At 39.3% G+C, this 17,326-nt stretch overlaps 2 protein-coding genes across 4 annotated transcripts in view; both read right to left on the minus strand.

Annotated features, from left to right (window-relative positions):
• The window catches only part of LOC117535979 (TERF1-interacting nuclear factor 2-like), a 22,990-nt gene extending 18,168 nt beyond the window's left edge, over positions 1-4,822 (minus strand). For both annotated transcript variants that reach the window (XM_034200668.1, XM_034200667.1), the window contains exons 1-2: positions 4,615-4,822; positions 1,497-1,696 (exon numbers count right to left, since the gene is read on the minus strand). In XM_034200668.1, coding sequence (XP_034056559.1) covers positions 1,497-1,696; positions 4,615-4,639 — 225 coding nt within the window. In that variant the 5' untranslated portion in view covers positions 4,640-4,822. The remainder of the gene's footprint in view (positions 1-1,496; positions 1,697-4,614) is intronic.
• A 1,154-nt stretch (positions 4,823-5,976) lies between these two features.
• kitlgb (kit ligand b) lies at positions 5,977-15,432 on the minus strand. Of its 2 annotated transcripts, none has more exons than XM_034200651.1 (7): positions 15,199-15,432; positions 13,762-13,869; positions 13,599-13,655; positions 13,349-13,507; positions 13,052-13,211; positions 9,223-9,323; positions 5,977-7,961 (listed from the first exon to the last, which is right to left on the minus strand). In XM_034200651.1, exons 1-7 carry the CDS (start codon positions 15,208-15,210, stop codon positions 7,923-7,925), a joined length of 636 nt encoding a protein of 211 aa, XP_034056542.1. In that variant the 5' UTR covers positions 15,211-15,432; the 3' UTR covers positions 5,977-7,922. The 2 variants fall into 2 exon arrangements, with proteins under 2 accessions (XP_034056542.1, XP_034056541.1); XM_034200650.1 differs by having other exon boundaries at positions 13,052-13,220.
• Positions 15,433-17,326: the final 1,894 nt, after the last annotated feature.

Consider the following 17,326-nt stretch of genomic DNA (forward strand, 5'->3'; position numbering starts at 1 on the left):
TGTTGTCGGACGTCCACTGACTAACGTAGAGCGTTCACACAGGATCTGCTGCTCATATGATGTCCTGAGGAACAGAAACACAAGCACTGGACTCAGATCTCTAGATACCACATCACTCCTCCGCTGCTCGGATACAAGTCCGGGCTGCGGTGGTTTGTTGATACGATACATGTCGTCTTCTTCTGTTTGCTTTAATCGAGAGTACGTAATTATGCATACGGCCCTGGTCATGGCCATTTCCACTGATCATAATTCCATTGTTGAGGTCGACTAGAATAGATTTACATTGTTCAATGTTCCAAACTCACATTGGTTTCTCAAACAGCATCTCTGTATAGTATGTGTATTCACTCTCTGTCCTACGCCTTGTTGGAGCTCCTGCCCCCCCCCTCCCTGTGAGCCAACTGTGCTCTGATTGGTCAGCTCGCCCACTCTGTTCTGATGAGTCTACCACCGTTACAGCGGAACATCACAGATTATGTTTTAATGGCGTTTGTTAGCAACCAGAAAATGACCCCAGTAATGACGAACAGATGAGAATGCTGCGTGGGGTCTGGGTGCCGTGTTGGCGGGACGTTGCTGCGAGGAGCGGACAGTGTGAGCTGGCTTACTGGTGTGGTTTCCTGGTTGCTGCGTGGGGTCGGCGAGACACAGCGAAACCCAGCCCAAGCACACACACACACACCCGCATCCTGGCTGTGAGTCTGTGGGTGTGCTCAGACACACAGACTCACAGCCTCCCACCGTCTCAGGCTGAGAAATCCGTGAAGCTGCAGCTGAGAAAAGGTTGTGTGTGTGTGTGTGTGTGTGTGTGTGTGTGTGTGTGTGTGTGTGTGTGAGGAAGTCAGCGGATTGGTCCATTTGTAACGTAACGGTTCCGCGGACGTAACGTAACGGCTCCGTGGATTGGTCTATTTGGGTATGGTTACGTCACCATACCCAGGAAGAGAAAAAGAGAAATGTCCAACGAGGCGTTCTGGGGCAGCACAGACAGGTCTTCTCTGTGTTAGAGCTTTACTCGCTACAGGGTGTACTTTGAGGGTTTGTGACTCTGCAGACCGTTTACATGCAGAACAACCTTCAAAACAACAAGGGGACGGGTGATAACCGGAAAAGCAGGACATGGGACCTTTAAGAAACAGCATCAAAAGCTCAGTGTGATGGAGGTACTGTATTTTGCAAATAAATCCACCATTTTGACAAATGCTGTATTCTGCTGTTGTAACACATTGTACAACGTGCTATGTATTTGATATGGTCATGCCAATTAAAAGCATTACAAACTCACCTGTTCACCATGGCCTTTGACCCCTAACCCTTCACAGCCCCCCTGCTTCCACTCCTACTAAAGTAAATGTGTTTACTTTATTATTTGCCCCTTCTGATTGTTTGTTTGTTCCCCATGTAAAGCGGCCTTGGGTCCCTTGAAAGGCGCAAAACAAATGTCATCTATTATTATTATTATTAAAGCTCCATTGAATTTGATATTCGCTCACCCTCGCTCTCAACCCCAGGACGAGCTGCGCCGTCTGCTTGAAGCTGATGAGGTCGGGGACAGTTTGCGTCACCATGGTAACAAACTCCTCCACTTTCGCGTACTGCTTGACGTTTCTCTGCCGGATGACCTGCCAGATGTACGAGTAGGTGAGCTGCAGGGGGGAGGCCATGAGGCGGAGGGAGGAGAGGGGGAGGGCACCTGTGAACAGAAGAAGAGGGAGTTAGTCAAAGTCAACTTTATTGTCAATCTTTCAGTTTGTGAGAAGAGTAGAACGAAGCGGTATAAAAACAGTTTTATCCCAGCAGATATTGCACAACTTATCAAATCATAAGAGTGTCACACAGATGCCTATTTATTTAATTATGAATTTTGAATGCCCATGTTTGTACTTGTGTTTTTCTTTTCAAATGTTTTTTAATATTTTGAGAATTGACAGAGCAGGGTCTACTTGTATTAGTTCTTTTATTAGAGATGTGTCTGTTGTCTGTGTTTGTTTTTAGTGGGTTTTTATCTGCAAACTAAATCTACCTACGGGTACAAATAAAGAACCTGAACCTTGTGTGTAGTGTACAGACAGAGATCGAAATACCGTTTCCCACAATCCCAAATACAAAAAATACAAATATATGTATGCAAATATGTATATACCTATATATACACAATCAAAGACACATATGCACACATTAAGACCTAAATAAAAGCACAACAATCAATATATACAAAAATAAAAGTTAGAAAGATTTCTGTCAGAAAAATAGGAAGCCAGTTTCCTTTGTTTTGGTCTATTGACAGAGAAGTAATCGCCAGCTCTATCGATAAATAAAGTATCTTAACTATTCATTCATGATTGACAGGAAAGGCTGTTTTCAGCTTCTCAAATATAGCATATTTTCTCAGTTCCTATTAAACTGGATATCTTCTGGGTTTGGACGGACAAAAGCAGACAACTGAAGACACCATTTTGGATTTTGAGAAATTAGGATAGACATGCTAAAGAATTATCCCAAAATGATCTGCATGTTAATCAATGAAAAGGAATGATAGCTATTATAATACATATCAAAATGATAATAGGGCTTCCACTTGGAGCAGGGGACGCCCGTTGCGGACAGGCAACAGCTTGGGGCCCCGGACCAGAAGGGGGCCCCCAAAGAACGTAGATTAAGAAGGCCCACACAGGGCCGTATCCAGGATTTCCTAAATACCGAGCTCCAAACAAGCTAGGGGGGTTCGGGGGTATACCCTCCCGAGATTTCTGGGATGTTCATGATCTAGTTAGGTGCTTTTTAAGTCCTGTGGGGGGTCACACATTGGATAATATATCGATTTCAAACCATGTCAGTGGGCTGTAGCATCAATTATTTTGAATCAGTTGAATTGTTTACTATGAATGATCTGGACATGCGGAAGAGGCTAAAATGATCACACAACATTGTCAACATTCATTTTCCATGTCTCTCTCCTTTCCATAACCTGCAGACCTCTCTTCCATCGTCTTGAGTCTCTCTGTCTTCTTCCTGTTCATTAACTCTCTCTGTCCTCTACTCTTTCTGTTTGTTCAACCTCTCCCTCGTTGTTCACTTGTCGCTCCTGCCATTGAATTAAAAGCAATTCAGAAAGTTAGTTAGTTCATTTCACTTGTTGTTGCATTATTTTTTTAATCTGTTTTGTTTGATTCTCAAAAGAGAACAAAGATGTAAGCAAATTGTGTTTTATACAATTGTACTGCAATAGATGTATGTTGTTTAAAAATGATGCATATTGTCTATATTGTAAATGAAGACTAAGTTATAGATAAATAGATAGATGGATGGATGGATAGATAGATGAATAGATAGATGCTGGATGGATGAATAATAGATGGATGAATGAATAGATGATGCTTGCTGATGATGAATAGATAGATGGATAGATAGAATGATGATGATGGAATAGATATGGGGTTATTAAGCCAGAATGTTTGGCTAGGGCCCCCCACAGACTCTAATAATCGGCACTGAATTGGAGCAAAGGGTTGCATACACACCTGCAATGTTTTTAAAGCTGTGAACGTTGAGCCCTGTTTTAAAATGATAGTACTTACGGTTTTACTGAAGTTTAACTAACTTATTTGCCCTTCAGTAACAAGTATATCCACCGTCTATAAATTATAATAACATAACAACGTTTGCAACTAAGAAAATGTCATTTTGAGGTACCAATGTTTGCTTCTTTGTACTTCTACTCCACTACAATTCAGAGGTAAATACCTCACTCCACTACATGTATTTAACACCTTTAGTTACTTCACAGATCTGGATGAATGATGTGAAATATAATCAAGTGTTGAATCAGACTTTAGTTCCACCTGGAGTAAATCCACAAGCTACCCTGCAGTATACAAAGTCATTCAAACTAGCTGCACCTTTACCAGCTTTGAGAACACTTTCATGATCAATCATTATAAAACATATCATATATATTATTCTGAAATGGACCAATCTGCACAATGACTACTTTTACTGTCGCTACTTTCACTATATTTTGATGCTAATACTTTTCTACTTTTACTTGAGGAACATTTTGAATGCAGGATTTTTACTTGTAACACAGTTTTCCTACACTCTGGTACTTCTACTTTTACTCAAGTACAAGATCTGAGTACCGGGTTACAGTAAACCACAGGAGGTGCAGGAGGAACCTGTAGGGGGCGCTGCAGAGCTGACACATGATGAATGCAGATAAGCTGCAGATGGGTTGGTTTAGGATGAAACTAAGCGGGTACGTTTGCGTGTACGTACAGTCGGGAAGAGAATGAGCGCCAAAGTGCAACCTAGTTAGATTCAAACTCAAACTAGTCTGATTAGTGTTTAGCGGGATTCATCCTGGTTGTTGTTAGCTTAGCTTAACACGACGCATCCGGAGCAGAGGACGATTTTATTTGAAATCCAGCGGCATGGACCATCCCTGCTTTATCTTGTATTATTAAACAGCTGCAGAATAACCTTAGAAAACTCTGCAACACGTAACAATCAGAAGCGAAAAGCCAGTTCTCCGCAACACGTGGTTTTCTTTGCGTCTTATTTTCTAACCGTTGTTCTCTTAGCTACAGTTAGCTTGGTAGCTTAGCAACCTACCTGTGGTATCGGACCGTTTCTCCATTCTGTGCCCGCGTGGGTTCCCCTACTTCATGAGAATGTGCAACGACTACACAGATACACTCACGGTGTTATTGTTTTAGCCCAAATATAATGTTTAAAAGTCATTAAATGCCTTTCTTCCGACAGTCAAGCCAGGAAGAATAATGGCGGCCGCTGGGTAGCAGCTTTCCAAAACAAAAGTCCGAGTGTTTCCGGCGGAAACGAGTGTAAAAAATAAAAGCACGGTGAATTTGCAAAGAAGGAGCAAGTGGAAGAGCGATTTGTCAAATAAATGATCATCAAACTTGTATAATGAACTGTATTTTGATGTTATAATGTGTTCTTACTAAGAAAAATAATAACAGCAAAAAAAAAGTATATCTTAACTTATAATAGTTTCTTTATATACTTTTTTTTTTTTTTTTAAACGTTTTTAACTGTTTATGTATGCACCGTGTACAGTTGGCAATACAATTGTTCCTGATTTCTGATTTAATATTTTGTATATTGTAAATCCTGCACATTTCTGCTCCACACTACATCTTGTCTGGCAGTGGCTCAATCAGTAGGGGCTTGGACTGTGAGCCGTAGGGTCGCCGGTTCAAGTCCCCGACCAGAGTGTATGGAGTGTGGACTGCTACTTGGAGAGGTCCCAGTTCACCTCCTGCCCTGGTGCCCTTGAGCAAGGCACTGGACACCCCCCGACTCCCATTGCTCCCCAGGCGCTGTACAATAGCTGCCCACTGCTCCTAGTATAGGTTAAAAGCAGAGAACAAATGTCACTGTGTGTGCTGTGTGCTCTGCATGTGTGACCATTAAAGAGGGGTTCATCCCTCCGATTCTATCTTTTAAAATCTGCACATTTCTCCACTTTCAATATAGTATATAGTGTTTGTCATATTGTATTATATTTGACTGTACTCAGTTTATGACATAATTATATGTTGTGTAAATATTGTCTTCATTTTGGATGTTTTACAATAGTCTTAACATTGTTTTTTAAAATAGCTTTATACTAGTACTGTTTTTATTAGATTTAGATTTATTAGATTGTTTGCTACATATCCTTCTTTCTGTGTATTCGTATGCACCACCAAAGCAAATACCTTGTATGTGTAACTTGCTAATAAAACCGTATAGTTAAAAGACATTACATGACGCTTTTATCCAAAGCGACTTACATACTCAATACTGTGGACAATCGCCACAGGAGCAATTTGGGGTGAAGTGTCTTGCCCAGGGACACAACGACATGGTTTGAACCTATTACCCCCTGATCCCCCTGATCCGAACACCAACGCACTAGTCCACTGCGCCACACGCCTCCTGGCAATACGACAATATCCATCATTGCTCATGTTGCATAACAAACATACCTGCGGTTTAATTATTACAAATTGAATCACCAACACATTTTATTGATGCTATTGTCATTTGTGCAATCAACAACTATGGCAATAAAAAAATGCATCATTATTTTGCAGACAACAATAATATGATGTACCAATATATATATATTTTTGACATTGTCACAGAAAATACATATACAGTAACACTGACATTGGGGTAGAACAAATATTGTAAACATTTAGTAAAACGGGCCAAATGGTCATTATAATCTGTTACATCTTCTTACAGTAGCAGATTATAATGTTCATTTAGTTACTTATAATAATTGTTTTTCCCAGAATGTTCACAGTATTTTGTCAAACCCTGTATACATTCATTACTTGGTCTATTTTCCATTTGCAAAATTACAATAAAAACATCATTAAATATTTTTTTACTAGTAACAAAATAACTTAAACATCTCATACAATACAAATGCACCACCGAATAAAAAAAAAAGAAGAAAAGTATGCAATTTGGGTCACCAGAAAAAAACAATTGTTGTAGACCTCATGCACTACATTTTGAATAAAGGTATATCTTCCCATATTTCATTGATGTGTCTCGGCAGTAAATCATACGAGTACAGAAAACTGTCATTCAGATATACTGACCATCCTCTGTATTTGAGGCTACAAAGCGTATGTGGTCTGGAGATTCTTTGCCTGCCGACTCATACGGGTCTGCCGACATCAGTCGCGTTTGTAACTGGCATTTCCTCCAGCCTACGGCCAGTTCTTTTGTGGCGAGAACAAGCCCTCCTTATGCTTCTCACTGAGCTCATCCGACCGTCCATCTATCCATCCCTATCTCCCTCACTTTCCCCCGTCCTGTCTGTCCTGTCTCTCCCTCCCTCCCTCTGACACATGCAGCACAACAGCGCTCACATTCGGGTAAGTCATGTTCTCATGACTGAACATGATTGACTCAGTGAATAAGGCTTTAAAAACACACTGACTGTGCCCGGGCAGCAGCGATAGATCACTGGGCAACAGCTTTGAAATACAATGAAGGGATTCAAAGAGCCTCTGGCGATGGCTATCTACCATCTGGTCAGATCTTTGATACACAAAGCAGAGCGCTTGTCAAAGTGCTCGGCCTGTTGTTCGTGACTATAGCAGGTTTGTAATTTGACAAATTGGAATCAAGTCAACAAGTCAACAAGACAAGCTGCTCTTTGATTCCCCTTTTTACCTCTGATGCTTTACCAAAAAGCAGTATTGATAGGCATGTGCATCATGTACCCCCCCAATATGTTTTCAGTAGACGTAGAGCAGGTAGGATTCAGTGTGTTGACTGTTTACTCTACAGCAGTGAGTCTCGGAAACTAACAGCAAACAAATTGATGACAGGAGTCCCATCTCAACAGGTAAAGACTTCTGCCAAACAAAGTGTTTGATTCAAGCCTCCGCAGATAGCTCAAAACTGGAGCATGGCAACACCCTGAATTGACATGAGGCAGTAATAAAAAATAAAAAGCTGTTAAACACTGGCCAAGACAAGACAACTAATGTACTTTCACCAGCCATTTTGGATCACAGCCAGCCAGTGTGTAAGGCGTTCTTCCGCTGCTCCCAAAAACCTCTTTGGATAGTTAAGTGCCAGAAGTGCTTGGGGAATATTTTTGTGACACACCCGCTTTCACAGCAGGTGAGTCGTCTCTCGTAGTCCGTGCACTCAGATGTCAGTGTCAGAAAAAACACTTGTTTATCCAGAAGGCTCCTGGCACTAACAGAAGAACCTGGAGAGTGAGTTGTTATTCTGTGTTGCAGATTTCCCTTTTCTATTAATCATGCTTCATCCGCTCTCATGTGCCTCCCCCACTGGCTGAGTGTCAGCGGCGTGGGTGAGTGTTTGAAGTGGGATGGAGATAGACACAGTTTGAGAGCGTGTCAGAAGGGGCCATTTGGCTATTTTCAGTGTTGCAAACTGGTAATAGCTTTCCTAGACTTGACCTGAAAGTTAAAAGAGAAAGAGAAAGTAATGACTCACTGTCTCAAAAGTGTTTTCCGTTTCCTGTTTTCTATGGACAATAATACATTTCCAAAGCGGAAATCAATCACTTTAGGTAATGATGAGTTCCTCAAAGTACTGCTGAATATTTCATAGATGTTAACTTACCAGGAATTGCCTTCCTGGAAGGTGCTCACCAAAATGAAGGCACATTATCATGAAGGATTAATTAGGGCGAACCACAGTAACCCAAAGAGATTAGAGTGAAGTGTTGTTAATGGAAGTATTTCTAACCAAATAACGGTATGTTTAGATGGAGGCGCCTACGTTTCTTTAAAACAACAACAGATAACCACTATAATTTGAGGTATATTCCATCTGTTATATAACACCAGGATATGGTCCTCTATAAATAACTAATTGTGAAATGGCTCCCAGCAGATCAAGAGCCGGAAGTCCAAAGTGAAAGTGCTCCTTGTGGTATAGAATCTATTCAGTCCTTTTGAGTTTGACATGATCACCCTTTTATACATGCATGCAATCATCCGTCTCGAGTGTAATAACTGTATTCCAATTTTCTCAGTAAAGGAGCAAAATAATTATTTCCGACGCTAGTTTATTCCATACAGCATGAGTATGTAGCATTGATGCATGATTTTTGTTTCTTAGTCCAATTTATAATAAAATAGAAAGCAATATGTTTAATGGCTAACTTGTGTTTGGGTTGCTTTATGGTGTTGTGTTTTCCCCTGTAAAACTTAAATGCTTTCACTTTGGTTATGTGTCCTTATTTTTAACTTGCCAGAAAATTGCTTTTTCTTTTAGCATTAGCTTAACTTAGCTCCACTCTCTGTGAGGCTTTTGGGTTGCAAAAAACCACAACATGGCTACAACCTACTTCTACAATGCCCATCTTTGGTCTACTTTGGTTTACTTATTGCACGTTGCTTTGGATAAAAGTGTCAGCTAAATGCATGTAATTTAATAATTAATGTCTACAGCCATGGTAAGCATCTCTGTGGTGCAGCAGTGCTTCGAGCTAAATGCTAACATCAGCATGCTAACATGTTCACACAAACATGCTATCATGCTGATGTTTAGCCGGGATTTGTACCATCTTCACTGTCTTAGTAATGACCTCATGCTGGTCAATTACTATTGTTTCACACTGTGTCTATGTATTGTATATTATCTATCATACAAAGTGAAAACTAATTTTCACGTTTCATAAAGTAGCTAATTCCACTCCGAATAATTACTCACCAGCCACACTATGATGACAACACAAGCTGTGAAGGGGATGAGAGCCAGAAGCAGTGGATATCTGTTGGACCAGTTGTACTTACGACCCTCCCGCTGACCACCTGGAACAAGATAATATATTTAGAAATCTGATCCTGACCTATCATCTTTTCTTTTTCTTTTTATTCCACAAATATATAACAGACATGAAGATGTACAACCCAGTCTCATGGCATTTCGTGTTCACCAACACGATTTTTAATCTATTGATTCGTGTTCACCAACACGATTTCCCCCTTTTTTTCGTGTTGCACAGCACGATTTTAAAAGCAATGTATTTCTACTGGTAATGACGCTCATGGAAGCATTCGTTTGTGTCGGCTGCCCTTAAAGGCAATGTGAGCGTCCATTCTCATTGGATAACGGATAATTGTACACCCGGAAGTAAGTATTCCCCTTACTGTCGATTGATTTTACAGTGATATCTGCACTACTCATCGACTAAAAAACACCAGATTATCCTTGTTAATTACACAACATTGATTGGTTTAAATTGTGTGCAATGCTTTTATATTTTTCCCCTTCGATTCGGAGAAACAAATATTTTTTCGGAGTAAAGGATGGCAGAAGACACTACACTACCCAGAATCCCCAGCTATCGTTTACACCATGTGCTCTGTTTGACAAACCCCGTTTTTTTTCACATTTCATTCCAATGGCTGGCGTCTATGTCACGTGATCTTCAAATTTCTCCCTGCAGAAAAAAAAAACATGGTCGAACTTCGTTTTATTCTCGGTGGAAAAGGCCTATTTTAAAGTTAGTTTGGCCATTAAAATGCGTTTTGATGTCATTTGATGCGAGAAATATGAGTTGTTATTTCAGATTATGTGTGCAGTGATACATGATCTTTAGTTTGCTAGTTATTACGAAGATTACTTCAGGAAATTGCGTCCATAGAACGTTTTCATTGTTACCAAGGTGGTTGCTAGGGATGCTGCCTATCGATATTATTTCGGTTATGTTGTGTAACTGTTAATGGTCTTATCTTTATTGCTACCCCCTTCCCCGTCATTGTATAGTGTTGGTCCCACAGCGCAAACATATTTGTTTAACAAATCCGCATCTAAAGATAGCCTACGTTATTTCCCCCTGTGCACATCGTCATTAAACAAATACCGGAAACAGAACCGGAAAACATTTAAAAAATATATATATTCCTTATATTCCGAGTGTGCTTGCTTTTTCTTTTGAAATCATCACATAACGGCATTGTAATACACGGTTCGGCTGCATTAAATATTACATATCTGCCGTAGTTCTGTATTTATAGAGCCCTGATGAGAAGACTTCTAGACAAACATGAGGAACTGAAAACGTGACGTGGATCATAAATATATCAGCCATTAAACACCATCTCACATTTCTTTTCACACAATACGTCTCCTTGCCGTATCAACACTAATTCGGCTGACTTTTATATTTGATCCAATTGGTAGATAGGCTGTATTTACACCATAAAGGTGCACAGCTGATATAAAGGGACACCTAGTTGTTAAAGCATGTTATTGGAATTTCATTATTTTTATTATTAGATATTAATAGGATCCCTATAAAGTATATTCATTACTCGTTATTCTCTACTAATAGTTCATTAAAGACTGTATATAATGACTATTTTGCACATCCCTTTCAAGATTTTCTAAGGTTTATTGACATAACATATAGGCCTACACAACTATGGTGTAGTTATGCATTGAATGAAAAACTTGGGTCGCAGGTTCCTCAATAGTGCATTACAAGACATCTATCAATATTTGTGCATACCTCCAGCAATGTAACTATGTTGAAGCACTTATTTTAACTGATATTATACATAATGTATTATACTCTTATAAGATGTATGTAGATATTTCATCTCCGGCCTTGTCAGGTATTGAACAATCAATAAATAAAAGAACACAGAATTGTTAAATATAAAACACAGAATTTGTGTGATTATACTAATGATTTACAAATAAACACCACTGCATATTTACAACTGTTACACATGCTGATGTAACGCAAATGTTCCAACTTGGGATCAATAAAGTATATCTTATCTTAAGCTGATCGATGGCTACTGCCATATTTGCAAAATTTGCCTCTGAACCTTGACAAGTGCATGTTTCAGGCTTATCAATTAATGTAATGTAATGTAATGTTATCAATTAACAACAGGGGTCACAAACATAAGACCAGCTGTTAAATAAAGCTCTTCTGACCTTAGCTGGCATGTGTGTATATATATTAATGCTGCCCATTATGGGCACAAGCAATTTTCACCCATTTATTAATTATATGTTTTAAATTTGAGTGTTTCCTTTCCCCTAAACCTCCAGGGATGTACACAGTTTAATACTGGCAACTTCTTATTATATGGGAAATATGAAAACGTCTTTTAAAACTACAACTCCCAGTAGAGACGTGCCATTAGGCGCATTCACACCGCAGTACTTTTCCCACAAAGGTTCATGAGAACTTAGTTCATGAGAACTCTTTAGTTCTCATGAACTAAGTACAGATCGCGTTCACACCGGAATAAATCCCTGGGGGAGGATTAGGCCAATGAAGCCGCTGACGTCACTTCTTCTTTCTTCTTCTGCTTTGGGTTTACTGGCAGGCCGCAAACCACTTCACGGCGTATACTTTCGTGGGGGTAAAAAGGTTCTCATAAACTAATTTTAGTACCGGCTCTTTTTGGTGTGAACGCGACAAAAGAGTTCTCATGAACTAAGTTCTCATGAACCTTTGTGGGAAAAGTACTGCGGTGTGAATGCGCCTATAGATAGAGAACATGTTGCGAAACAGAATAGCCATCATGTGTAGTTCTGGGGACGGGTGGGGGAGGGGGGGACGCGGTGGACCCGTTCAAATCCAGTTTTGAACAGTCTGCCGTGGTTCCATCCCATTTCAAGTGCTGTTCGAGGCTTCGGCGTAACCCTCGGAGCACACTCTCCAATCACAGAGCTTGAGGACTATCACGGGGTTTTGTCAAACAGAGCACTCCCCCGATAGCTGGGGATTCTGGGTAGTGTAGGTGTCTTCTGCTATCCTTTACTCCGAAAAAATATTTGTTTTCTCCGAATCGAAGGGGAAAAATACAAGAGCATTGCACACAATTTAAACCAATCAATGTTGTGTAATTAACAAGGATAATCTGGTGTTTTTTAGTCGATGAGTAGTGCAGACATCACTGTAAAATCAATCGACAGTAAGGGGAATACTTACTTCCGGGTGTACAATTCTCCGTTATCCAATGAGAATGGACGCTCACATTGCCTTTAAGGGCAGCCGAAACAAACGAATGCCGTGCTTCCATGAGCGTCATTACCAGTAGAAATACATTGCTTTTAAAATCGTGCTGTGCAAACACGAAAAAAGGGGAAAATCGTGTTGGTGAACACGAATCAATAGATTAAAAATCGTGTTGGTGAACACGAAATGCCATGAGACTGGGTTGAGATGTACATACACAAATCACACCCGCCTCTGTTTACAGTCCACTCAAATATACACGTTATTGCTCACACATACATTGCTTATTTATTGAACTAGCATCAATGATTCAAATGGTTTCTGTCTCTCAAAAAGACTCACGTTGACAAATGCATGGTGTAAAAGCCCCACTTAGCAGGCTTTTATGACCCTATAACCGCTTAATTACCTGTGTGTTCAGGGTTAGCGTACATATCCGGTTCCTATCCCCAGTTGTGTTTTCTTGACCACAGAATCAATATCTGCCAACAAATAGGCCACTAAGCTTCTTTAGTTGTTGAGGAAGCCATTACAAATGCAAATGCATGACCGTACCTGGTATTTGTTGTGAATTAAGGCATGGTGGTGGCTTGCACGAGAAACCGGATGTTCCTTTGGAGGCCGCATGTAAGACGTCTTTGATGTAGTCAAAGTAAAGGCCCGATGTCAAGCGCCCTTCCTGATAGTGACACTGGAAGAGTTGCATCGCAGTTTCCTGGGGGATCAACAGCACAACAAGCAGCTCTGATAAACCTCAATTATGTAATTATATGTGCAAAACAGACCCTGAATGTGCAAAATATGACTTCCTAAAACTGAGTCCAAGTTGCTCAATCCTTTCCAATTACTTACGAGCTCCTCATGGTCAAAGGTGAAGCGTAAACTCTTCAGCATCGCAATGAAGACGACTATGTTTTCTTTGTTGGAGGAAATGGTGCCAAACATGTTGGCTAGCTTCCTTAGACTCTGCTCCAAAGGATAGATGTTCAACACGACCCAGCACGTGCCAGCCTGCAGATGTGTACCAAAGAAATTATCACTGTTTGTTCAATCATTAATAATCTGTTTGACATTATTCCTACTTTCACCTCCTTATACTCACCACTTCTTTGGGAATGTAACTAACAGGAATCTCATAATCAGAGGGGATATTCTGCTTCTACAGCGGAGAAGATGACAGAAAGATTTGTGTGGGGTTAAATACAAACACTAGAAACATGTATATGAATGTATGGGTAATATGCATCAACCCTGTATTAACTCACCAATAATGACAGCTTGCTCACATCGTCAGTAATCGGCGTCCCAAATTTTCCGGAGCAGAGATTTAAACTTGTGAACAGACTCAAGAGGAGACAAGGTGCTTTCAAGATCTAAAAGACAGAAGAAAATTAATGCTCTGAAAAAACTGAACGGTTGACTTTAATTTAATGTTTTATGTCAACACAATAAGGTTAAATAATAGGTTAATATTATTGCTTTCAACTAACCTTATTGTGAGTAATTTCTTTTGACATTTAAGGATTACAGAATATTTTTATATACACAACATCATAGCAGTCAACTCTTTGATGATCATAATTTCCATACAACATGAACGGTATATGAAAACACGTGCAAATAATGTCATATTATGTGTAAAAAAAACAAAAAAGGACAATTTCTTACTCAAACAGGATTTGATATACTGTAGTATAGTTTTACTTGTTTTTCAAGGACTCAGGGACTTTCAAATTATACCAAATTCTCTGCTTTTCATTTCTGAACGAGACAAGAAATAAATGTGTCCAAAGGTAATACACTTTTTTGAATTTTTAAAGCAAAAAAAGCTAAGGCAAATGAATCATCAATGAAACTGATAAAATACATAATAGTTAGTTACAACCCCAGTCCAAAATAAAAACTATTTAGACCGTGGATTCATTTCACGCCTGAATGATAATAAAATAATAAGACACGGCAGGACCAAATGCACAGACGTTTTTTTGACATCTGCTTTGACTATTTGCCACTTGAAAGACTTTAAGATATCAAATGCAAAAAGCATGCAATGAGGTTGAATCTGATGAATCACACTTCAAAGTTGCCAGAGTGAGTGTTGGCTTCAAAGGATTTTTTCATCCTTGTCAAATGAATATGCAGATGGCCGTCTGGGAACACACAATCTATTCTGTTCGATATATTGAGTCAAAGTAAATCCTTTTCTTCCCCTTTCAGGAGATTACTGTCTGCTTTTTGTGCGACTGTGTGGTAAAGTGTCTTTTGAAAAGCGCTATATAAATTAAATGCATTATTATTATTATTATTACAACACCAGCAGTGACTGTAGACCTCTTTACACATTTAGAACTGATGTATTTATATCTTAAATTTACACATTTATCACTTTTTAAAAGAAATACTGAGGTTTTGTCAGAGGAGTTATTCTTATTTTTTACACTGAATGTTTAGATACTATGGAAATATTTAAGCACTGATGTATTTATGTCTTAAATTCACAAATTCTTCGCTACGATTTATTCAACACTGAAAAAAGAAACACTGTGAGATCATTTTTCTGATTGTACAGTAATATATTGTAAGAATAAAGAAGAATATACAAACATACATCTCTCTCTGTAATTTAACCATATAATACAGCTAAATCACTGAATACACTTTTACAACAAACTGTTTCTGTAAGAGAAATAAATTATACTTACTTTCTTCCTCATATGGAGCAAGAATCCGTGGTTGCTTAAATCCAAGGCATGAAATTAAGTGTTTCCAGTTAAGAGACAGAGCTCATTGTGTGTGTGTGTGTATATGTACATGTGTGTGTGATGTCCGAGCATCTAGTGAAACTTGAGGATGGGCTGCAGTCTGCTCTCGCTCCAGACAGATTGGAGAAGTGTTCTGACGCGGTGGAGAGGCCGCCTACAGGCTGAGTCACCGTGTCACACACTGCATCTGTCTCAGACTTTTTCCATAAACTCCTACGTATCAGTGTGTTCGTCAGGAGAAAAGTGGGCGCCTGTTCTCCGGAGGGAATATTCTGCTTAGAATAAGTCAAGGTTACTCCCAAAACTACTAAGTGAGAATTAGGTTTTTGGTACAGCTTGAAGGTGTTTTGAGGGTGGCTGATTTTCATTTTTTCAGTATTGTTATCCATTTGGATTAATGGATTTCATCATTGTCATCATCATTTATTCACAAGTTAAACTAAAAAAATCACGAGACATAATGGAGACATGTGAAATGGGACATCCCAATAAGATATAGGAAGCTTGAGCCCAGACAATAAGAACATAAAACGTAACATATTTTCTTTATTTAACATTAATACATAAGGAATTGAGAGAGTTAATGTATTATTATTAAACATTACAACCAGGGTTGCACGCACGCACGCTTAATAAGATTGTTTTTGCCTATTAGCAAATACACCGTTGCAGTCAGTAAATATGAAGTAAAAGCCAATATCATGTATGTTGTTGTGTCCCTGGGAAAGACACTTCACCTCAGGTTGCTCCTGTAGAGATTGCCCATAGTGAGTATGTAAGTCACTTTAGATAAAAGCGTCTAACAAGTGACATGTAATGTATTGATTTCTATTATCAAATCAGTATTAATCACAAAGGAAAACACTGAGTAAAGTGCTGCACATTACCCATTATTATCACTAACCTTTGCCATCACTGCGGTGTGGAATGTTAGCATTGCCCAATATGATACAGCCTGATTTTAATACAGTCTATGGATTTAGCGTATGCTCTGTAACAGGTATGTGACCAAGTGACCTCTCGTGAATGAAGTCACAATCAGGGTACTTTGCACAGGAGAGGTGGAAGTGAAAACGCAGCAGAGCTGAGTCAGGTCGTCTAGGTTACGTCTAACCCAGACATAAAAAACACACGACTGCAGGCACGCGCTCACATCAAAAGGTGAGACTCGTTGTTCACAGAATTACACTTTTGAGGTGTTAGGTGTGACAGATTTACACGAATGTGACTAACATGTGCAGCGCTTTACAGCTGTGACACGGTGCAGACAGATGTGACGCTAGCATGTTGGAAGTGAGTCCAGCTTGAGTTTGTTTTATGATAATAATCTTTATTGTGAGCAGGAAGATATAAATGAGGAACTTATGGAGTTTGCCTTTCGATGAGAGCATTCAGGATGCCAAGCGGCCATGTTCAATATAAATAAATGTTTTCATATCCTAGAAATACGACTTGGTTGCAGGTGTGTCTCACTGAGTGGACAGCCACTCGTGAAGGTAAACATAATACTGGTTGTTAAAACATTAGAAAATCACAACAGGAGAACGTTCATATTGTCACTACATGTATTTAATACCTTTAGTTACTTTACAGATCTGGATGAATGATGTGAAATATAATCAAGTGTTAAATCAGACTTTAGTTCCACCTGGAGTAAATCCACAAGCTACCCTGCAGTATACACAGTCATTCAAACTAGCTGCACCTTTACCAGCTTTGAGAACACTTTAATGATCAATCATTATAAAACATATCATATATATTATTCTGAAACGGACCAATCTGCAAAAAGACTATACTTTTGGTACTTTAACTATAATTTGATGCCAATACTTCTGTACTTTTACTTGAGTAACCTTTGTAACAGCCCTGCTGAAAAAAAACAGCTAAGACCGATTTAGCTGCAGTAGATATGGAATGGAATGGTTGGCTGGTTTAGAGGGGTTTTGACGCTTTCGCTGGTTTAGCTGGTTTTGACACTTTCGCTGGTTTAGCTGGGCTAAATCAGCTAAACCAGCTAAACCAGCTAAACCAGCTAAACCAGCTAAACCAGCTAAACCAGCTAAAC

This window comes from Gymnodraco acuticeps, unplaced genomic scaffold, assembly GCF_902827175.1.
Source record: "Gymnodraco acuticeps unplaced genomic scaffold, fGymAcu1.1, whole genome shotgun sequence".
Lineage (NCBI taxonomy): Eukaryota > Metazoa > Chordata > Actinopteri > Perciformes > Bathydraconidae > Gymnodraco > Gymnodraco acuticeps.